The sequence below is a fragment of the Podarcis melisellensis genome (assembly GCF_964234715.1).
Source record: "Podarcis melisellensis genome assembly, chromosome: 14".
Classification (NCBI taxonomy): domain Eukaryota; kingdom Metazoa; phylum Chordata; class Lepidosauria; order Squamata; family Lacertidae; genus Podarcis; species Podarcis melisellensis.
In genome coordinates, this window is record NC_138546.1 from 15,068,409 (window position 1) to 15,092,279 (window position 23,871).

The 23,871-nt window shown below is 45.1% G+C and overlaps 1 protein-coding gene across 1 annotated transcript in view; it reads right to left on the reverse strand.

The window, feature by feature from the left end:
• The window catches only part of CPPED1 (calcineurin like phosphoesterase domain containing 1), a 78,899-nt gene that overhangs the window by 2,445 nt on the left and 52,583 nt on the right, over positions 1-23,871 (reverse strand). Inside the window, exon 3 of the mRNA XM_081888067.1 lies at positions 21,778-22,200. Within this exon, the coding sequence (XP_081744193.1) occupies positions 21,778-22,200 (423 nt within the window). The remainder of the gene's footprint in view (positions 1-21,777; positions 22,201-23,871) is intronic.

Below are 23,871 nucleotides of genomic sequence, written 5' to 3' on the forward strand. Positions count from 1 at the left end.
ATCTGCTATTGTTTTGCTAAGTTATTATGGAATGGTTTTTTTTACTGTTTTTTCGGAACGTAGTCCTGTTCTCTGCTTTGAGCATTTTGTGTGTGTGCGGAAAAGCGGTATACAAAATAATAATAATGAATGAACAAATGAATGAATAAAAATACGTAAGAAGCATTTGTGTGACATTGTTGCACAATGGATTGGCCACTGTGCAGTGCAATGGGCTTCCATTAGCATGAGTCTACAGACCTATCAGGCAACTCATGAGCAAGCAATCCCCAGAACTCCTTTACTACCAGCAGCTAGCAAGCCACACAATATATGATGTCTCCCTCTTGAGGCTTCCAGTTGATAAAAACAACACAGGTCTCTGCTTCCTCTAGTTCCCCTCCTTGCTCCCCAAGCTTGACCTTGGCTTGCTTGGACTATGCTGAGCTTTGAACCTGGCTTTCTAGATCAGGCATAGGCAAACTCCGGCCCTCCAGATGTTTGGGACTACAATTCCCATCATCCCTAGCTAACAGGACCAGTGGTCAGGGATGATGGGAATTGTAGTCCCAAACATCTGGAGGGCCGGAGTTTGCCTATGCCTGTTCTAGATGAAATGTTTCAGCAAAAGGCTTTCACCTCTTTGGACCAAAAGCCCCAACCCCAAGGACACACCTTGGAGCACAGCTATGATGGGGACAGATTCTTGCCCTGGAGAGCCACCACCAATCAAAAGTAGGAGAGTTGCTAAAAGACACCTCTATTCCCCTCACAGAGCTATAATTCCCAGAGGGGTTAAACCAGTGAACTCTGTGGAGGGGAGTAGGGGCCTCAGCAGCCTCAACATATTACAATTCCCAGGATTTTTTTGGGTGAAGCCACACGATTTAAAGTGGGACAACAGTACTTTAAATGTATGGTGCAGATGGAGCCTTGGTTTAAGACTGGGATTAATGAAGGGAGGCACTCCTGCCTAATCCAAGTCATTTAGGTAGGGTTGCCATTTAGGTAGGAATTTTCCAGGAACTGGTGTCTGGACAAAAATCGCTGAAATGTCTGGGAAAATCCGGATGCATTGCAACCCTGGTCAGTAGTGTAGATTTTGGTGAAGTTATTAATATTGCAGTTGTTGTATAAGAGATTATGATGATGACTGGAATGTAACTGAAATGAATACTACCATATTTTGGAATGCAGAAATAAAGAAAACCATCAAACCATTAATTCTAGGATGCGGAGGGCCACCTAAATTATATAATTCAGTATTTGAAGGCTTGGTATTATTAATTGTATTATAAATTGGTATTGTTATATAGAGGCTATTATTGGATTCTAATTGAAAACTAATAAAAATTATTATTTTTTAAAAAGCTCCAATTTTGCCTTAATATGGCAACCCTAATTTAGGGCTTATAGGTAGTAACGGGCTCTTTGAACTGAAGCCATTGCAGCTAAAAAGACCACCACTGGACTCATATTCGCCATAAAGCTGATCTCAGTCAACACTTTGCTTGCTGCCAATCTAACGTCCAATTCAATTTTTGCCAAATGCCACATTTCCTTCAGGTTCCCAATAACACTGTCAACTCCCCTAACGAGCTCGCTTTTATTGCGACGGCTTCTTAATTATTAGTGACTCCACTTACTGAAGACTGAGCGAGACAGGCCACTCATAATGATGCCGTTTGACAAAAGAGAGGTGTGTGTGTGTGTGTGTGTGTGTGTGTGTGTGTGTGTGGAGAATCATTTTCATTTCCTGATGGTTTAATTGTGTGTGTGAGAGAAAGACAGAATGACTGCCAGACAACCGAACGTTCACATCCCGACATCAAAGTGACTTCCCCTCCAATTTATTTATTTAAAAGCATTTCCAAACTGCTTAACATTTAAATATCCTGGCAGCGAATGGAACAACAAACATTAACAGGGTAAAATGGTAGCAAAAAAGCAGAGAGAAAAACAGAAATCTAGTAATAACAGGGTTCAGTCTTACGGGTCAGGAAAAGTCTGACTTATTACATGTTGAAATACTGCTCCCCCTCCCCACAAAAAGACCATTAAGTCTTGAGTGGGTGTTGCCAGCCTGTACATCTGTAATTTTCAGAAAGCGTCTGTGGATGCCAATCATAAAATTGCTGCCATGAGCGTGAGGTATAAAACAAAATGGCTGCCATATCTAAAAATGACAGGATCACAAAATGGTGCTGGCATGCCCTCCATCAATGGAAAAAAGGCACCTGAATCAGACACCTCCACTTGCTCACAGGGAGAATCTCTGTGTACCTCTCCTCTGTTCACAATGGGAGGATGGGTGTCCAATCCTGGCATCCAACGAAACGTCTGCATGCTTTAAGGGGGAGGGCATTCAATGTAAGAGAGGCCAAGTCAGTGCAAACAGAAACTCAGCAAGGACAACAAACAATCTAATGTGGATTTTCAAGGGGATATTTACTGAGACCTTTTCTGGGTGACTTAGGAGGTACTGGTAGGCATATTGACACATGTGGGTGCCAGGATGATGACCCCCGTTTGAGTGTAAAATTACAAAAGTGCAGCACTGGTCATTGTTGTCAGTGCCCTCCACTTAAGAGGAAAGGAGCTTGCAGAGCATTCTTCAGAGCACAATAACTTATTCACCGTGAGGTGCGTCTGCCTCCATCATTAACTGATTTTCGGGAGAAATTTTTGAAAACATTCCTGTTTACTCAGGCATTTCATGGCCGTAGAACAGGGCAACCCTGGGAATGGTGAATGAGAGCATATTTCAAACCATTTTCAGAATGTCTTAATGGTGTTCTGCCAAAGGTTTTGTTTGCCAAAGGCAGCGGTTCTCTTGGATTAGAGAGCAATAAGAACACTTATGGGTGAAGGCTGTGGGTTTCGTTGGTTACACAGCAAGCATTAGACATTGACATGCATCACACACACACACACACACACACACACACACACACACACTCTACTTAGACTAGACAAAGCAAACTACTTATCCTTGCACCCAACTAGAATGAAACCCATTCCAGACTGCTTCAATCTTATGTTCCATTTGCTGTTGGAGCAGAGCTGGCCAAGGCCATTTTACCATTTGAGGCAAAAACTGCCTCCGCCTGCTGTTCCACCTGAGGCAACTAGAGGCCAGGGAAACCCTGGTGCACTGAAAGCAGTGGGTTAGAGAAAAGGAGGCTGGAGAGGGAACAGGACGACAGAGGCAAAGCTGGTCCTGAATGGGGTAACTGTGCCCCTGAAGGACCAGGTGCGCAGCCTGGGAGTCATTCTGGACTCACAGCTGTCCATGGAGGCGCAGGTCAATTCTGTGTCCAGGGCAGCTGTTTATCAGCTCCATCTGGTACGCAGGCTGAGACCCTACCTGCCCGCGGACTGTCTCGCCAGAGTGGTGCATGCTCTAGTTATCTCCTGCTTGGACTACTGCAATGCGCTCTATGTGGGGCTACCTTTGAAGGTGATCCAGAAACTACAACTAATCCAGAATGTGGCAGCTAGACTGGTGACTGGGAGCGGCTGCCGAGAACATATAACACAGGTCTTGAAAGACCTACACTGGCTCCCAGTACGTTTCCGAGCACAATTCAAAGTGTTGGTGCTGAACTTTAAAGCCCTAAATGGCCTCAGTCCAGTATACCTGAAGGAGCATCTCCACCTCCATCGTTCTGCCCGGACACTGAGGTCCAGCGCCGGGGGCCTTCTGGCGGTTCCCTCGCTGCGAGAAGCCAAGTTACAGGGAACCAGGCAGAGGGCCTTCTTGGTAGTGGCACCCGCCCTGTGGAACGCCCTCCCACCAGATGTCAAAGAGAACAACAACTACCAGACTTTTAGAAGACATCTGAAGGCAGCACTGTTTAGGGAAGCTTTTAATGTTTAATAGGTTATTGTATTTTAATATTCTGTTGGAAGCTGCCCAGAGTGGCTGGGGAAACCCAGCCAGATGGGCTGGGCATGTTGTTGTTGTTATTACAAGAGCAGGATCCAGTGAGCGGCACACACCTCCTCAGAGCTGCATCTGCTCCCCCTCTCAGCTGACCTCAGCCTGCTGCGTGGGGTGACTGCTTCTTTCAGAGAACCCTTAGACATGACAGCAAATGATCCTTCTGGGAGCTGACTGATGCAGAGCATCCTCTTGAGATCTCCTTGTCTATTTTGAGTTCTGCCTGACAGTGTCTCCATTGCCCATATTTATAGCCTGTATCCTGCCGAGTCAGCTTACTGGCGTATTGCTCATGTCCATGTATGTTACACAGTGCTGGATTTACATATAAGCCGGACAAGCTATAGCTTAGGGCCCCACTCTCTTGAGGGCCCCCCAAAAAATTGAAGGAAAAAAACAACTGGATGTACATTTCCAAAATATAAGATAAAAAACAAATACAGTGGTACCTCGGGTTACATACGCTTCAGGTTACATACGCTTCAGGTTACAGACTACGCTAACCCAGAAATAGTAGGTCGGGTTAAGAACTTTGCTTCAGGATGAGAACAAAAATCTTGCTCCGGCAGTGCAGCAGCAGCAGTCGGCCCCATTAGCTAAAGTGGTGCTTCAGGTTAAGAAGAGTTTCAGGTTAAGAACGGACCTCCGGAACGAATTAAGTACTTAACCCGAGGTACCACAGTAAAATAAAACCTACATACAGTTAGAGCTTAATAATTATTTCACTATTAATATACCTCTTCTCAATTGTACTTCGCTATTAATATACTTCCATTACCACAATGGTGGACTTCAATCTGGTTTTGGATGATGTATTGCTATATCACCCATCCCTAGTCCCCAGAACCCTCCCATAGCAACCAAAGGGACGAATCATGAAACTGCAGTGGCAGGTCTCTTTGACTCTGTATCTCAAGGTCACAGCGTGAGATGTCACTCAGCTGGTGTCTATAAGATAACCACCTGTTAACCAGGAGTCTATAGTGGTACCACGTGTTACAGACGCTTCAGGTTACAGACTCTTCAGGTTACAGACTCCACTAACCCAGAAATAGTACCTTGGGTTAAGAACTTTGCTTCAGGATGAGAACAGAAATCACGCGGTGGCAGCGTGGTGGCAGCGGGAGGCCCCATTAGTTAAAGTGGTACCTTAGGTTAAGAACGCACCTCCAAAATGAATTAAGTTCTTAACCCGAGGTCCCACTGTACTATGCATTCCCATAGTAAGTGCTGAGTTCAACATAGTTAACCCTTTCAGGACTCAAGCCCACACTATTGCAACTATAAGCAAATGCTAAGGCCAGGCTTGTGTCTGATCACCTTGGAGGGCAATAAAAAGGGCTAACTGCTCTGCATCATTCTTAATCTCAATGAGATACAAAGGTTTCCCAGGTAAGTTCCATAGCCAACGGTAACTATTTCCAAAATGTGTTGTGAATGTGTTTGCTTCCCTGGGCTCCTTGGGGATGAAGGGCGGGATGTAAATTCAATGACGACAAATAATAAATTTATATTGATTATTGGTAGTCTCCCCCTTCACTTTTGCTGGCATGTACAGGGAAGTCTCATTTTCTTATATATCCCAAGGGAACTCAAGTGCCACTTGGGTTTTTTTTCCAGACACATGACACATGACCTATTTTTCATTTCCCTACTCTGTGGCATGTTTTTCAGGCTTGCCTGGGCAAAAAAGGAGACACTGCCATTGATTCAAACAGAGGAAGCACAAAGCAGCAGAAAAGAAAGGGGGGAAAAGACAATCAGCTGAAGCCGTGAGCGAAAGATCCGCTTGATTTTCAAACTCCGGTGGAGTCCTTGCTGCTGAAGCGGCTTGCCCTATTTTGCTTCCTGATCAAAATGAAATATTCTTTATTTAGTATAGCTCCTCAAACTTTGCCTACCTGGGATGAAAGTTGCATCTATAATTCAGTGTAATAAACTTCAAAAAGTGACTCAGTGCTGCGCTTCCAAGTTGAGCAGGAAAGTCAAAATCTTTGGCAGGAACGTTCAGAATATTTTAAAATTATATTCCAGCAAATATAAAAGTAGGTCCTAATGAAGAAAACACACTGAAAAGTTGAAAGTAGCTACGATAACTGGTAAAGGATTGCATCCAACTAACTTCCCCCCAGAAATCCATAGGTCTAAGTTAGCAGTGACTGTTAATGAGTTTACTCTGAATACAACTACAACCCAAGATGTTTTTATGGTTGCCTGGTGAAAAGTGAATGCTTCTCTTGTGGAATAATATTCAGCTCAGTAAATTGAGTTTCCTCCACAATTAACTGAGAAAAAAAAGATGCACAACTATTTTTTAAGCTTGGAAACCAGCGCCTTGGGTCTTTAATCTGTGAATTGGCCCTTTAATGCTGCCAGGCAAACTGGATGACAGTGACAGGCAGGCAGCAGTGTGGTATCTTGCCTTTTGTTAGTTGTGTGTCATGGGTCTTGACCATGGGTAGGCAAACTAAGGCCCGGGGGCCGGATCTGGCCCAATCGCCTTTTAAATCTGGCCTGCGGATGGTCTGGGAATCAGTGTGTTTTTACATGAGTAGAATGTGTCCTTTTATTTAAAATGTATCTCTAGGTTATTTGTGGGACATAGGAATTCGTTCACTCCCCGCTCCCAAATATGGTCTGGCCCCCCCACAAGCCTGAGGGACAGTGGACCAGCCCCATGCTGGAAAAGTTTGCTGACCCCTGGTCTTGACCTCCTGGCCCCTGATTGGCTGTGCCAAGGGTGGGCCAAGGATAGCAATCTGGGGTGAAGAAGAAGCAGGAACCAGGAAACACAGCACTCACCAGTGACCAGGTCTAAAGAGCAAGTGTGGATCATAGAGTGAACTAGGAGGCAGAGTCAAGATCAATTGATAACCAAGGACATAGGAACATGCCAGAGCACAGTAAGACCTTGCTGCTTCAGGAAGGCTCAAATGAAAGAGGAGGTTATTCTAGACATCTTCCTTCCCAATGGCCAATATAGGTTCCTGTATTACAGAGGACTCAATGACTCTTGGGATCCCTTCCAACTGTATCATTCCCACTGCACACCTTGCTCAGTGGAAAATTCTCCTGCCGAGGGCACACCTCTGGCGTTCCTTGACATCTTGGTGCCGCCAGCAAACTGACGGCTTTGAAAAGCCGTAGAAAAGTCCACTGGATTCAGGAGAGAGGCTCATGTTGCCGTGCTTTTGTAATTGCAAGACACAGGGACAGAATATATAAAAGCTGCATAACTAGTGCAAGGAGAAGTGGTCTGACAGGCAACATTAGTCTTGTCTCAGCCAGCTATAAAGAACAATTTCCCTACATGACAAGCTTGGGCCCGAGAGACGAAGTGGTGGAGGGAACAGCTTTTACTGGGTGAGAGTCCCTCCTATAACAGAAAGCATTTTCTTTGAATTTGTTTCTTTCTCATCGAATAATCCTCTGCCTCCTGGGTCTTCTTGCAGAGATATATATATATACATATATATTTGCAACCGACTTTCTACACTGCTCATTGCCTCATGGTTCTGTTACTGTATATACAAAAGACACAAATGTTTTATTTGCGATGAAAAATGCCATAAAAGTGACTTTAAACCCCCTCCCCTGGAAGCCACATTCCTCTGCTTGTGTTCTCTGAGGTAGCTGTGCTTCAAAATGCACGGAACATCTGGCAATGTTAACGACTGACTTGCAGAAGGTTCGGGGGTTCCTGAATGAAAGCTGATAATAGCACAGAATTTAGCACCAGGAAGAGCTCATTCCCAAATACACAAATTCAGTGTGTATCGTGCAAGGGTTGGGGGACCTGTGGCTCTCCAAATGGCTTTGTACTCTGACCAATAGGAACCTAAAAGGAGCCCTGCTGGATGAGACCAATGGCCCATCTAGTCCACCATCCTGTTCTCATGGTGGCTGACCAGAAGTCTACAAGCTGGACACGAGTGCAACAACACTCTGCCATTTGTGATTTCCAGCAATTGGTAATCAGTCATAATACCTCTAGCAGTGGAGCAGCCGCCAATAGTCACATGACTCCATGACTCTGTCTAATCCTCTTTTGAAGTGTATTTGCATCTTCCAGTGTGCTGTAGAACCAGTGTTGTGTAGTGGTTAAGAGTGATGGACTCGTAATCTGGTGAACCGGGTTCGCATCTCCGCTCCTCCACATGCAGCTGCTGGGTGACCTTGGGCTAGTCACACTTCTCTGAAGTCTCCCAGCGCCACTCACCTCACAGAGTGTTTGTTGTGGGGGGAGGAAGGGAAAGGAGAATGTTAGCCGCTTTGAGACCCCTTAGGGTAGTGATAAAGCGGGATATCAAATCCAAACTCTTCTTCTACTCGCCTTCTTCCTTGGGGACACACATATTCATGAACACTTTCCCATGCTCTGTGAGATCTACCTGACAGAAAAAGGTTTAAGGAATACCAGGCCAGGATTTTCCAAGCTGAAGGCCACTCCGCACCACCACACTCAAGTTTGCAACTGGGGTCCTACTCTGCCAACACCTGCACCTGTGTAATACCAGTATTTTCTCGATTCCGCTTCCCACATCCATTTATTTATGTTTGCAGCCTGTGCATGCGTGCTCAGAGTCCCCACTGGGTTGTGTTCTTGGCCTAACAACCCCAGCCTTACGCACGTTGATATGGAAACAACTTTGCGGAGAAACCAACATATTCAGATGTCGGCTGCAGGCTGCTGGCATCTGAAAATGTAGGCTGATTATTTTACATTGTCTCTGAAAACTCACAGGGGCCACCGTTAATGCTTGTTGCGCAACAGAGAGGGAAGCAGGTCGCGGCTACATCTAACAGAAGATGCAGCTAGCTTTGCTAACATAATAAACACAGGCTTCTCCTTTCTGGCCTGCCACCTCAGTTATTTACTCAACTTATTTTGTTCATTACCATAAAAAAAGAAAGAAAAAGAAAGTCAACACGATCCAATCAGTGCAATAATGCAAAGATGACAAGCTAGCAATTTACTTTGGTCTAGATTTTTCTCTTTTTTCTCCCCCCTTTTTTTATCCCAGACATAAAAAGAATCTCATAAAAATGTGCCGTGCACTCAGATGCAATTTATTCACTTAGAAATGTTCTCCCCAGGTAGTGCTGCCAAATTATGATTTCAGAAAGCCCTCTCAAGCTGCCTTTCCCCCTCGACTTTTGTTGCAGGGGTGGGGAAGCCTTTTGGCTAAGTGGGCCAGATCTTTATCTCCCCGCCCCACCTGCCAATCACCTGGTGTCACGATGGCATCAAGTGACTGGTAGGCGGTCAGTCCTGCCCACCTGTCAAAATTGACCTGTGAGGATGGGAGGAGGGAAACACACCGGTGAAACAGCACTGAGCTTCTCATTCATCAGCTGCTGAGTGAAGGGTTCAATCCTGATCTCTGCAGGGGCTTGCTTCACACCAGCTTCACACTCAGGGAATGTGTTGGCAAAGCAGCACCCAACAACGGTTGGATCCTGTCCTTCTGCTGATGTCACCCAGTTGAATGACAGGTATGTGGTTGTAGAAAATGGAAGTTGTGGGGCAGTATTTGCCCATGGGCCAGAGGTTTCCCAGCCCTGTTCTAATGTATGCTCAGAGCCAAACAACAGTCCAAAAAGCTGTGCAATTGGGTCTCCCTCCTCTCATTCTCGCTAATAGAAAAGCAGTTCTTGATGGACCCTAAACTGGCTCATGTTTTTGGACCTGTGGGAAGGGGTGTACCTCCATGCTACCTTGCTGTTGAGAACGACACTTACTCAAGGTCTATTTGAAGGTCTACTGGTCCATGCCAGGTTTAAAGGGATAGCTCAGTGGGTAGAGCATGAGACATTTGATCTCAGGGTTGTGGGTTCATGCCCCACGCTGGGTAAAAGATACCTGCATTGCAGTGAGTTGGACAAAATGGCCCTCATGGTCCCTTCCTACTCTAGGATTCGATTAATACCATCTATGAACCATAAAAAGAGAGTGAAGAGACTTTGAACTTGCCCACCAGCAGTGAGTACCTGGGCAGCAGTCTGGGCTGTCACACAGATCAACTGGCCATAGAACCTTCCTCACTGGAGTGTGATGAACTGCAATTCCATCTAGAGCAAGGTTTCCCAAACTTGGGTCTCCAGCTGTTCTTGGACTACAACTCTCATTGTTCCTAGATAGCAGGACCAGCGGCCAGTTTGGGAAAACTCTTATCTAGAGTACAGTCACAATTCTGAAGCTGGGATGTAAATAGCATGTGAATTATGAGTTTTTGTGTGACCATTAGCCCCACTACTAATAATTTCAAGGTAGCACCCACCCCACACAAGTCGTAGTGTCATTAGAGGAGGACCCTTGCCTCCTCTCATGACATTAAATCTATGAGACATTAAATCTGGATATAAAATATGTGAGAAGGCAATAGTGTTATGAAGAGCCCTGCTGGATCAGGCCAAAGGCCTGTCTAGTCCAGCATCCTGTTCTCACAACCAGTCTTATCTATGGTTCACAGAGTTATCTAAACCCCTTTTAAAGCCATACTAGTTGGTGGCCATCACATCTTATTGTCCATAAAGGTAAAGGGACCCCTCACCATTAGGTCCAGTCGTGGCCGACTCTGGGGTTGTGGCACTCATCTCGCTTTATTAGCTGAGGGAGCTGGCGTGCAGCTTTCCAGATCATGTGGCCAGCATGACTAAGCTGCTTCTGGCGAACCAGAGCAGCGCATGGAAATGCCATTTACCTTTCCGCCGGAGCAGTACCTATTTATCTACTTGAACTTTGATGTGCTTTTGAACTGCTAGGTTGGCAGGAGCAGGGACCGAGCAACGGGAGCTCACCCCGTCGTGGGGATTCAAACCGCCGACCTTCTGATTGGCAAGTCCTAGGCTCTGTGGTTTAACCCACAGCGCCACCCATGTCCCTCTTATTGTCCATAGTTTTTGCATTAAGAGGTACTTCCTTCTGTCTCTCCTGAATCTCACTTGGTCTCTCTGGATGGCTGAAAAAGGGGGGGGGGGGACTCATAATAGGGCTGGGCAATCTATGGCTCTGCAGTTAATCTACGGACACCAGTTGTCCACCCCTGCCTTATCAACAGCTCTATCTTGTGACACCTCCATTCAATAGGCAACAGAAGAAGAAAAGGAAGAGAAAAGGAAAGGAATGCATCTCCAAGTATCGATACGGACGTGTGACTGCAGAATCAAACCCGCTAGTGAATTATCGTGGGTTCTACTTAATATGCAAAAGTTGCTTTAGATCTGTTGGCAGTTCTGACAGATACATTGAAGGAGGTTAGAGAGAATCTGGCGGAGTGAATAGCTATGTGGCATCAGAAAGTCAAAGCAAGACTCTCTTGGCTCAAAAAAATGCCTCGTTTATTTATTTATTTATTAAAGCGCACCATGCCGGCAGTTCATTTCAAACACACTTATCAAATGCACGTGCTGGAAACGATAAACCCTTGGATTTAAGCGCCCCTGAAATTAGCAGGGATTGTTCCTGAGTAAATATGATTGGCCCCAGGATAAATAATTTCGGAAAGGCCTCATTGCTTTTAAGAACGTGAAGGCCATTTAAATTGTTTTAGTGTTATCGTCGTGAACTGTTTCCCAAAGCTGGGGTTAGGGAAGGGAGATTCTGCTGGAGGAGATGCAGATCTCTGGGGAGGGGAAACTTCAGGTCCAGAGGTCAAATGCTGTCCCTGCCCCCCCCCCCGGCTGCACTATCTGGCCCTTGGGTGTCTTCCCACACTCCCCCTCCTCTGAGCCCACCTCCTTTACTGGCCCTGCTTTGCACCCAAAATGTTTTTGCCTTGCTGGAATGTGCCCTTGACCTCGTCATACCAGATGATGGGGACCATAGGAAGGGAGAGGCCTCTTGTGTTCAGGCCCTGTTCGTGGGCTTCCCATAGGCATCTGGTTGGTCACTGTGAGAACAAAATGGCAGAGTAGATGGACCATCAACCTGACCAGCAGAGCTCCCTGTAGGCCCTTAACTGTTTTAATTGTTAATAAATAATAATAGTTTGTATTTATTTATATCTCGTCCTCCCCAGCCGAAGCCGGGCTCAGAGTGGCTAACAACACTAAAAGTAACAAAGCACTCTAAAATCAATTCATTTTAAAATCAATTCAATATCAAATTAATGGCAACCATTGGGCTAGATTTCTGTGAGGATTACCAAAGGAGGGGGTGTTGTGCTGTTTTAACGGGCCTGGTTTATTACACATTTTAATCGTGGGGTGTTTATTTTAATGTTTAAATGGAATTCTGTGGTGTATTTTAATCATGTGTGTGTGCGTTTTGTAATTGGTTTTATGCTTGTAAACTGTTTATAAGTCACCTTGGCAATTAAGTGGCATATAAATTTCATTGACTTAGTCGTTCATTATTCATTGTTATTATTCTTACTCACAGTAGTTCATCATAGGGAAAAGTGGTCTCAATGACTGCTGGATATGGAGGCCATGACACAATCCTCTGAAGCCCAACTCCAAAGGGTTTTTTGGGGGGAAAATCAACCATCCAGAGCTGCTGCCCCATCTCAGAGTGTTCCTTTTATGCTAGTCTCTCCTCCCACTCTTGGTAGATATCTCATTTCTGCCTTAATTAATAAAAAAACCCCTCCAACTATAGATCGAATTACGAATCAAACATCAATGACTCTTTTCTTTAGCATAAATTAATAAAGGCGTCATTAAGCAAAAGCAAATTCTCAGAGGAAACCTAAATGGTTGTGACAGGAAAAGGAGCCCAATGGCTCAAAACCAGCATGCAAAATACATTGGCAAGCGCTATCTTGAAAGGCTGATTAAAGAAGTAATTGAAGATGGAGACTTGGAGTTTGAAAAACGAGATCCTCTATCAAGACAGGCAGATATAGCAGTCCTGGATGACCTGGTTCCTCACAGCCTCCATTCCCTTTTGAGGTTATCTTCAGACGGACAGATTGAAATCTCTCGGGTTCTTGTTTCAAGCTCCCCCTCCCCCCCACTCCTGGCTTAGATGCAGCAGAGATCTGTGCTTTGGCAGGGCAGCAATTAAAATGGGAATTGGTTCAAAGCTTGGATCCAAGTTAGAGCAACGCTTTTCAGCATAGTAACCAAGGTTATAATGGCAAAAATGCACAGGAAACTGTATCCGATTATAATTTCTGTTATATGTAGCTATCCCTCCTTCTTAAGGAGCTTGGGACTAGTGCTGTGCACCGGATTTAGGGGAAGCCCAGATCTTGATCTGAATCAGGCCAGTTTTGAATTGGGGGCACCTGCACTTGGGCTGAGATAGACTCAGATCACCATAGACCGGGTTGCCTAGAGTTATCCAGGTTATCAGGGGATGCGAAGGCTGGAAGGCCCAGCATGATGTTCCTCCACAAACACACTCCCTGCAGGGAAGGCACTTATAAGCAGCACCCTGCAGGACTGAATGCCCTGATCACCAGCTGATGGGAGATTTCAAACCTGTGGTCTGCTAGGGAAGGGGAAGAAACCCTACAGGACCGAATCCACCTGCTCTCTTCAGTATGTTTGTGTGTGTCGTGGGGAGGATGTACAGAATACATAAGGTTGCATTCAGTAATGTCATTCATTCATTCAACTATGCTACCCATATGCCTGGTTTGCCCCAGCCACTCTGGGTGGCTCCCAACAAAATAAGACATCAAACACACTAAAATGTCAAAACATTAAAAACTTCCCAATACAGGGCTGCCTTCAGATGTCTACAGAAGGTCGAGTTGTTTACTTCCTTGACATCCGACGGAAGGGAATTCTACAGGATGGGTGCCACTACCGAGAAGGCCCTCTGCCTGATTCCTTGTAGCTTCACTTCCCGCATTGAGGGAACCCCCAGAAGGCCCTTGGCGCTGGACCTCAGTGTCTGGGCTGAACGATGGGGATGGAGACGCTCCTTCAGATATACTGGGCCGAAGCTAAGATATTGAAACTATTGGATGTGTTTTAAATTGTTTTTGTTTTGTTTTGTTAATTCAATGTTTTAGTGTTACTGTTGTGTAGTGTCTTTGTTTTTGTATTGTATTGTTTTGTTAAATTCTTTTGCTTTTTTCTGTAATCTTTAAACTTTTAATAAATATTATTTTTTTAAAAAAAGAGGGGGGGGAACGTTTAGGGCTTTAAAGGTCAGCACCAACACTTTGAATTGTGGACTAGGAGCCAATGTAGATCTTTGCTAGTCCCATAAAGCGAAACGTTTTATATGTAGTTATTGAGATACCTTAAGCCTGTTGTGTTAATAATTTACCCTTTGCATCTGTTTTGTATGATTTTTTTTTAATCTGTATTTTTGAGAAAGATTAATAAAGATAATGAGGGGTAGGGGAGACGACTTAAAATAAAAGCCTGCTTTATTACTGATGTGTTTGTTGCCCTGGGCTCCTTTGGGAGGGAGAGTGGGATATACTTTGAAATAACAATAATAAATGAACTGGCTTGATTGTGCCTACAGAATCTATTGATGCTTACCTTTCTAAATGGAATGGAAATTCAGGAACAAAACAGCTCTGATGGGAGGCGGAATCTCACATAGATAAATATCGCACCAGCTCAGAACGTTCCACTGGCAGGCAGGAAACCCCCCCCCCTTTTTTCAGGGTTTATCCAGGAAAGTCCACAGCAACAGCCTGCTGTGATTCTCTGCTGCTATTTCAGAGCAGTGGGGCAACCGATGGCGCTGCGCAGATCTGGCCCTCCATATTCTACCTTCTGTGGAACGAAATTGATTTCTCTCTCATTGCCAGTGAGAAGTGAAAACACTTTGCCTCCCTCCCTGCAGGGCCCAAACCAGCAATCTGCTAAGCCTGCGCTGAGGCAACGAGAGGCAGATGTAAAAAGGTAGCTGCGTGAGGGGAAAACGAGCACAGTGCAGACTTTTTTGGGTGGCAGGTGGGAGAGTCAGGGCAGTGTTCTGACAGAAGAGGATAACAACAACAACAACAATAATAATTTATTTGTACCCCGCACATCTGGCTGGGTTTCCCCAGCCACTCTGGGCGGCTTCCAGCAAAGATTAAAAATACATTAGAATGTCACACATTAAAAACGTCCCTGAACAGGGCTGCCTTCAGATGTGTTCTAAATGTTAGGTAGTTGTTTATCTCTTTGACATCTGCTGGGAGGACATTCCACAGGGCGGGGCCACTACCGAGAAGGCCCTCTGCTTGGTTCCCTGTAGCTTTGCTTCTCGCAATGAGGGAACCGCCAGAAGGCCCTCGGCCTTCACATGCTCAGAGACCAACATCATGCTTTTGTCTAGATGCATCCATCCATACCCCATCCATTTTGATGTGGCAGACATCAGAAGGAACATTTTCTTCCCAGACTGAGGTCCACATTTCCATCTGCAAAAACTTCTGGGGGCCACATGCCAGTGGCAGGCAGGGTCCCAGGCCAAAGCAGGTGAAACAACAAATGAAATTTTTACCTTTCACCGTAGGTAAAAGTTTACCTTTCACAGTAGGCTAGTTTCTATGATTCTACCCTCCCTCTAAGCAGCCAAGAGGCACGGGAAGCCTGCTAGCAGCACCTGAGCGCAACACCGCTCTCTCTACGTGTGGTTCCCACATATTCAGAGACATGCTGCCTCCAACAATGGAGGGAAACATAGTCTTCCATAGTCTTATCATGCACAACTTTGTCTAATCTGTTTTCAATGCATCCATGTTCAGGGCTATCACTGCCTCATGTGGGAGCGAGTTTGAAAGATGAACTATGCACTGCATGGAAAACTGTTTTCTTCCGCCTTGGAATGTGAATTTTTCACATTCCGCTTCACTGGGTGGCTCCGAGTTCTAGTTACTACGACAGAGGGGAGAAAAATGTTGCCTCTCTATACACTTCCTCTACAGCATGCATAATCTTAGACACCTCTGCCATGCCTCTATTACTAATGCGAAAAGACCTAACTGTTGCAACCTTACCTCATACAGGAAAGGGCCATGGGCCTATTGATGGCAAATAGCAATCACACTGCCCCTGACACCACTTATTTACCACACCAGGGTGAATAGTTATAGTCATGTAGTGGTTCGATTTAAATGGTGGCAATTTAAGCCATCCATTTCAAAACCACCAATATAAACCAAGGGTTTCACTGAAGTTATCCTCATAGAGATTCATGTTTCCCGGATAAAAGGATGCATTTCGCCTGGTTGCTATGATGATTAAAAGCATTGTTTTGCAACTAAACAGAGCCTCAAGGACAACCTGGGGGCATAATCTGAAACCACTGGCCATACAGCCCAGGTGGCTTTTGCAGTGCAGAACTACATCTGCTGCGAGATAAGAGACTGATGTCCGTTTGGCTCTCGCTTTGGCATTCAAGGGTACTAAGTGAGATCGCTTACTTGAAGGCTAAAGCTATAAATTCTGCCCGCTGTAGATGCATTTCAAAGGCAAAAGCTCAATTCAGGCAACAACCTAAACCACGGTTTAATTGCTTCAAACAACAACAACAGCAAATAATAATAATAATAATAATAATAATAATAATAATAATAATAATAATTTATTTATACCACGCCCATCTGGCTGGGTTTCCCCAGCCACTCTGGGCGGCTCCCAACCAAATACAGTGGTATCTCAGGTTACATACACTTCAGGTTAAATACACTTCAGGCTACAGACTCCGCTAACCTAGAAATAGTGCTTCAGGATAAGAACAGAAATCGTGCTCCGGCGGTGCAGCGGCAGCAGGAAGCCCCCTTAGCTAAAGTGGTGCTTCAGGTTAAGAACAGTTTCAGGTTAAGAATGGACCTCCGGAACGAATTAAGTACTTAACCTGAGGTACCACTGTATTAAAAACACAATACAGCATTAAACATAAAAAACTTTGGGCTGTATCCCATGCTGCCATGGGACAACATACTTCCTTCCTCTCTTGCCCCCTTAATCTGCTCCGGGGATTCGGGTGATACTTTGGCACTTCTGCCTGATTTGGGGGTCCACAGGGAGAGGAAAGGAAGGGTAAGTCCTGTTGAACAAGCAGAACGCTGCTTGACCAGAGCTGGATCCGACCCCTAGTCTCTGGATCTCTCCATCATCCACCCCATGCTGGCATGTGGCCCTTAACAGACTGCCCATGAGCTAAAGTGGCCCTTGACACAAAAAAGAGGTTCTCAGCCCCTGATCTTAGGGTTTCCATGTTGGCAGGTCCACATCCAATGCACATTTAAGGTACACAACACCCCCCCCCCAAGAATCCTGGGAACCATAGTTCCCCCACCTAGAGCTACAGTTCCCAGCACTCTTAACAAACTAGAGTTCTCAGGATTCTTTGAGGGAAGTCGTGAGCTTTATGTGTTAGATATGATTTAAACACACGGCCTAGTTCTGCTCTGAAAAGCACCTGAATCAAAACAACAAAGGGGACCGGCTTCTTCAACAGATTTCATCCACCCTGCTCGTAAAACTACAATGAAGTTGACATTTTCATTTGGTATCGCAAGCTTATCGTCATGGCTTAACTTGGTGAAATTAAAAAAGTGCCAGATTTTCAATTCATAAATATTTATGATAAGGACACCATTTTATCTTTAATTAGCCCAACTGTTAAGGACACTTCTGAAGTGAGAAATTGAATTCAGCGCTTAACACCAGATGCAGCTTCTGGGGCTCGAGTTTTAGCTCGATGGCTTACAATGAGCGGAATACCGAAATCAAATCAAAACAAACAACGCACATGTTGCTCACATGGAACTGCTAAAACAGAGTAACACCAAACAAATCTTAAGGGAGGGGGGAATGGAAAAGAAAGTTTCCAAATGCAAATGAAAGAATAAAAAGGCTGATGTAATACACAATGGTTTCTGGATCAGAAAGGAAGAGGTATCATCTTCTGAGTTATGTAGTACAGTGGTACCTTGGTTTATGAACTTAATCCGTTCCGGAAGTCCATTCTTAAACCAAAGTGTTCTTAAACCAAGGCGTGCTTTCCCATAGCAGCGGAGGACTCAATTTACAAATGGAACACACTCAAGAGGAAGCGGAACATGTTCTGCTTCCAAGGCAAAGTTCACAAACCAAAACACCTACTTCTGGGTTTGCAGCATTCTTAATTCAAGTTGTTCATAAACTAAGCTGTTCTTGAACCAAGGTACCACTGTATTTCAGGAAAGGTATGACAATGCAATGGAAGGAAGCAACACTGGATTATTGATTTGTTCAGCTACAAATTGGCTCTCCTATTGGCTTGGAAGTGAAAGCTGGACCATAAAGAAGGCTGATCGCCGAAGAATTGATGCTTTTGAATTATGGTGCTGGAGGAGACTCTTGAGAGTCCCATGGACTGCAAGAAGATCAAACCTATCCATTCTGAAGGAAATCAGCCTGGAGTGCTCACTGGAAGGACAGATCCTGAAGCTGAGGCTCCAATACTTTGGCCACCTCATGAGAAGGGAAGACTCCCTGGAAAAGACCCTGATGTTGGGAAAGATGGAAGGCACAAGGAGAAGTTGGTTGGACAGTGTTCTCGAAGCTACCAGCATGAGTTTGACCAAACTGCGGGAGGCAGTGGAAGACAGGAGTGCCTGGCGTGCTCTGGTCCATGGGGTCACGAAGAGTCGGAAACCACTAAACGACTAAACAACAACAATCAGAGTTCAAGGACGTACTCCAGCCAGGGAAAATCACTCAAGGACTGAGAATCCTGCCCACAATATTGGAAGGGGCATGGGAGGCCATCATGTCGAACACCCTCGCTCTGTGTAGGCTTCTGAGGTGGGGCACCAAAGAACCTAGCCATTCCCTAACACAAACCTCTCATTTCCACAGTGATGTTAATGTGGGCAGTGCTTTTATAGAAGAAGGACAAGACAGCGTGAGACCCTGCTCTGAGGAGATGACGAGAGACTAATCATCTTTTAGGAACTGGAATCCTGTTTCTCTCCAAAAGGCAAAATACAGGGACAAGAAACAGAAAATAGTGACTGTTCCTGATGAACAGAGAAGAGTTGGAACATATAAAGCAAGCAGGTGTTTGTCATCCTAGAAATGTAATAATGAGAGGTTGAACATTTTTCATCATGGACAGGAGTAAGGATCTTGAGCCAAGCAAAACAAAATTATGCTGCCTTCAGCTGGGAATAACTGTTTAGTGTGTGTGTGTGTGTGTGTGTGTGTGTGTGTGTGTATGTAGAGGAAGCATCTGAACAGATCAGCTTACCTGGAAATGACTGTTTGTCTTCTAAAGGCATTCTATACAGCAAGAACTTGCAGAAACAAGACTTTATTTATTTATTGCATTTATATATCACCTCCCCCCCCCGAAAGGAGCTCAAGATGGCATACACAATCCCCCCCCCTTTAATCCCCAAAACAACTCTGTGGAGGTAGGTTAGGGTGAGAGGTGGCCCAAGATCACCCAATGGACTTCCTGGTGTTATTTGAATTCCCAGATCTTAGTTTGACACTTCAGGTACAGTGGTACCTCAGGTTAAGTACTTAGTTCGTTCCAGAGGTCCGTACTTAACCTGAAACTGTTCTTAACCTGAAGCACCACTTTAGATAATGGGGCCTCCTGCTGCTGCCGCACCGCCGAAGCACGATTTCTGTTCTCATCCTGAAGCAAAGTTCTTAACCTGAAGCACTATTTCTGGGTTAGCGGAGTCTGTAACCTGAAGCGTATGTAACCTGAGGTACCACTGTACTACAGAACCCTGGCTCTCTTGATCTCTCCAAGGACTCAAGGACTTTTGAATTCAGCACTTGCTACAAGCAACGAGCTTTTCCAAAATTAAGATAGGCTCTTATTTTGTGTTTGTGAAGAACAAAGTAAGTTTTGCTCCGAAGATCTAGGCCTAACAACATCTTTGTTTGAAATATGTTGAATGGGATTACTTAGCTGAAATATTTTCAATTACTTATTGGTTTAAAAAAGGCATAATTTTGCTTTGTCACTATATGGGCTTTAATGGAGTTGCAGAAATTCAGTGTTGACAAAAAAATAGCTGCTTGTCCAAATACAAGATGCCTTGCCAACCCTTACTAAAATTATTGTTGTAGCAGAGGGTTGTGTTCCACGCCACCCCTCCCCCACCAATAATTCCAAATGCCCTTGTACTGCAGGGGAGAAGACAGAAAAAAGCAAATAGGAGGGGAAAGAAGAATGTTTCATTTTTAAAAATAAAATAACCAGTCTAATTTTCTTCAGTTTGGATATGAAAAATTGGAATTAATATTAAGTGATTAGAAGGTTAACCTTCTTAGACTGCAAAAGCCAAACGTGATGATGATGATGATTAATACAAAACATGCAAGAACAGGCTGATTTCATTATTTATCATCTGACTATCATAATGAAGGATGTGTTCAAATTGATTATTTGTGGGCAAAGTATGAGATGAGAGGGTGGTGGAGGAGAGAGAGAGAGAGAGAGAGAGAGAGAGAGAGAGAGAGAAAGAAAGAAAGAAAGAAAGAAAGAAAGAAAGAAAGAAAGAAAGAAAGAAAGAGTGTATTATACTTGACTGACAACATCCTGCAAAAAAGGTTCTTCAAGTTGTTTTTTTTAAGGAAACAGAACAGCTCTGTTACTAAGGAAACTGAGCTATGCAGAGCTCACAGTTTCTGAATCAGGGATTATTTCATAGCAAACTTAGTTACGCTATTGTACGATGAGCTGCCTAGCAGCCCTCTCTCTGTTCGGCTTAATTAATAAGAATACTTAACTGAATGGGAAAGAGATATCCTATTCAGCTAGCTATTTGTTCTGTACCAAGCAGTCCTGTTTACAAATGTTATTACATGCATGCAGATGGGGTCGTATGTAGACCAAGTGAAGCCCTTTTCAGGTGTTCAGAATAATGCATGTCTGCATTCTGTGTGGAGGGGGGTTAAGTGGGCGCACACCTAAGCCCCGCCCCAGTGATCCCAGCAGGCAGTGTCATTGGCTCTGGCTCCACCCACTAATGGGCTCCCTGCCTTCTGCCACACCAGTCACCACTGCCCAAGGAGGTTATGATCAAACTAAGAATAGGTGCATGGGAGATGGCAGAGGAAGGGGAATGGAAATGGAGATAGGGGTTCACCGTATTTTTCGCTCTATAAGACGCACCTAACCATAAGACGCACATAGTTTTTAGGGGAGGAAAACAAGAAATAAGAAGCCTCCTGAGCGAAGAGGGAGCGCTCCTCCCTCTTTGCTCAGGAGGCTTTGCGGGGCTATCCCTGAAGCCAGGAGAGCAAGCGGGATCAGTGCGCAATGATCCCACTTGGTCTCCAGGCTTCAGTGAAAGCAAGCCTCCTGGCTTTCCCCCGACCTCCCACAAGATCCAGGGATAGCTGCGTGAAGCCTCCGCAGGGCAGTGGGATGAAGGCTCCCCTGCAGAGGCTTCGTGCGGCTGAGCTAGAAGCTAGAACAGCACAGCGCTCCCTCTCACTGTTCTGGCTTCTGGGATAGCCCACGAAGCCTGCATTTGCTCCATATGACACACACACATTTCCCCTTACTTTTTAGGAGGGGGAAGTGCATCTTATAGAGCGAAAAATACGGTAAATAATAGGAGCTGCAGCAGCAGCAGCAACAGCAAACATGTTAGCAACTTTTCTAACAAAGTAGGGCAGAGTGCTGGGGCAGAGTACTGATGTTTATCTGAGCTTCTGTCATTGGTATCACTGCAGCTTACAAGAAGGGTTCTGCTGCAACCAGATTGGTTCTGCTGGTGTGTTTGCACCACACCAACCTCACACCTCCTGGTAAACTGCAGCGATGCTGTTGATGGGAGGTAAGCGCTGCCACCCCATCAGCTGCAGCTGCATATTGGCCCACCCCCATCTTCCCCCTGCAGACTGAAGTGGTCCTCTAAGCCCAGAACTGGTCTGACCTACTGCCTCGCCGCAGACCAGGCCTCTCTCTGATCTATGAAGGAACCCCATACCTGCTTTGCGGAACTTCTCCAAGAGCTCGTGCCGAATGGACTTCTCCAGGTTGAAGTAGTCGTGGTCTTCATCGGGTTCTCTCAGAAACAGAGGGATGTGCTGGAAGACGACAGCGTGGCGGCACTTTCTCGCTTCGGCCATTGCAAGCTGCTGCTGGAGCCACTCATCCTGGGCCTGCTTTAATTCCAAGCACTTGGAAGCATCAAAGTACAGCTGAGAGTTCAGCACGAGGAAGAAGACCCCTCCGACCCAGAAGCTGAAGTAATCGTCACCCCACTTTTGGCAATAATCTTCAATTGTTTCAGGAGTTGGCGTGTTCCCAAGGTCGTGGTTGCCACTGACGAAGACCAGGGGGATGTCACTGCTGACACTCTTCAGGGTGCTTTTCAAGTCTTGTATTTGTGCCTCCCGCCAGGGTGTCCCTACAAACCAGAAAGATGAGATGTTATTTCTGCCGGATTTCTACCAGTTCTGGCTCCCTCCTAACCTTTCGACATCTGCCACTCTCATTATGCAAAGAACTTGATTATCAAAAGCCCAACCCCCCAAAAAATACCAATTAAAAAATACAATAATCTGGAAAGGTACACTGCAACAAACCGTGAAAAGCTGAGCAAACCATCGGAGCATTTGATCTGCCATTTTCAAAAAAAGAGAGATTATTTTATTTGACATGCCCAGGCTTGGCAGGAGTAACTCAGGAAAGGTTCCATAAATATGTAATGGCATTTGCACGAAAACCTGTCGGTCTTCAGTTCATGGGCTGGGACCCACATGCGGGTCATAAGACAGTATCAAAAATCACAATTCAAAGCTAGCTTGCTTCTCGAAAGCATTTGAAGACTAACCTGGTTCGGACATAACAACAAACCACAGTTAGTTGAAAATGAAAACGAAAGCCTCCGAGTTCCTCCTTGCAGGTGTGTTGGAGGAAAAGCACACAACACTAAACCACAGGCTTTATAGAATGAGAAAACTCAGTATTCCCTCTCTCTCTTAGAAGAGAGTCTAAGCTGGAGAGGTGTATTGTTTTGCAGTATATCAGGATGTGCAGAGCCTGTGACCCTCTCTATATGTTGGACTCCAAGGCCCATCAACCCCAGCCAGGGATGATGGAAGGTGGAGTTCAGCCACATCTGAAGGGGATGTAGCACATATTTCTGCAGTCACAGACTGAAGGATAATGCAGGGCCATCTCCTTTGGTAAGGAAGTGGTGGGAGACCACAGGGAAGGAATAGCTGGCATGGACAAGGATACCTTACGGTGCCTGTTGGCTCGCAATGCTGGCTGCAAATCTTCTCAGATCTTCTGAGAACAATCTGCTAGTGATGCTGCTCTAACTAAGCCTAAGTATGCGTAAACCACATGTTAGTCATACTCAGAGCAGACCCAATGAAATTAAATAACACGACTTAGTAGTTATTTAACTGAGTGGAACTCGGTTCAATGCAACCCTTGTTTTTTGCTTTAAGCGCCAGGCAGATTTTTCTTATTTCCTGGGCTTTTAACCCTTAATTTGAAGGCTGGCACTGTGACCTCTTTTAGTGGGGAAGACCTGTAGTCCTGCCCCCTTTTTTTTGTTATCTGTGTTTTTAGCCTTCCATTTGTTTAGCTTTAAGCCCTTCACTTGTATTGCTGCACTTTAAGGCTTTTATTGTTAATTTCAATGTGCTCTAATGTAAGTTGCTTTGAGTTACTTTGTAAGGAAAGCAACTAACAAATTAAAAAAGTAACAATGATGATGATGATGATGATGATGATGATGATATCTATTATTGCATATAGCTTTGTTGGTTAGAGCATGGTGCTGAAGGAGCGTCTCCACCCCCATCGTTCTGCCCGGACACTGAGGTCCAGCGCCGAGGGCCTTCTGGCAGTTCCCTCGCTGCGAGAAGCCAAGTTACAGGGAACCAGGCAGAGGGCCTTCTTGGTGGTGGCACCTGCCCTGTGGAAGCCGTCCCACCAGATGTCAAAGAGAACAACAACTACCAGACTTTTAGAAGACATCTGAAGACATCTGTTTAGGGAAGCTTTTAATGTTTGATGGACTACTGTATTTTAATATTGTGTTGGAAGCCGTCCAGAGTAGCTT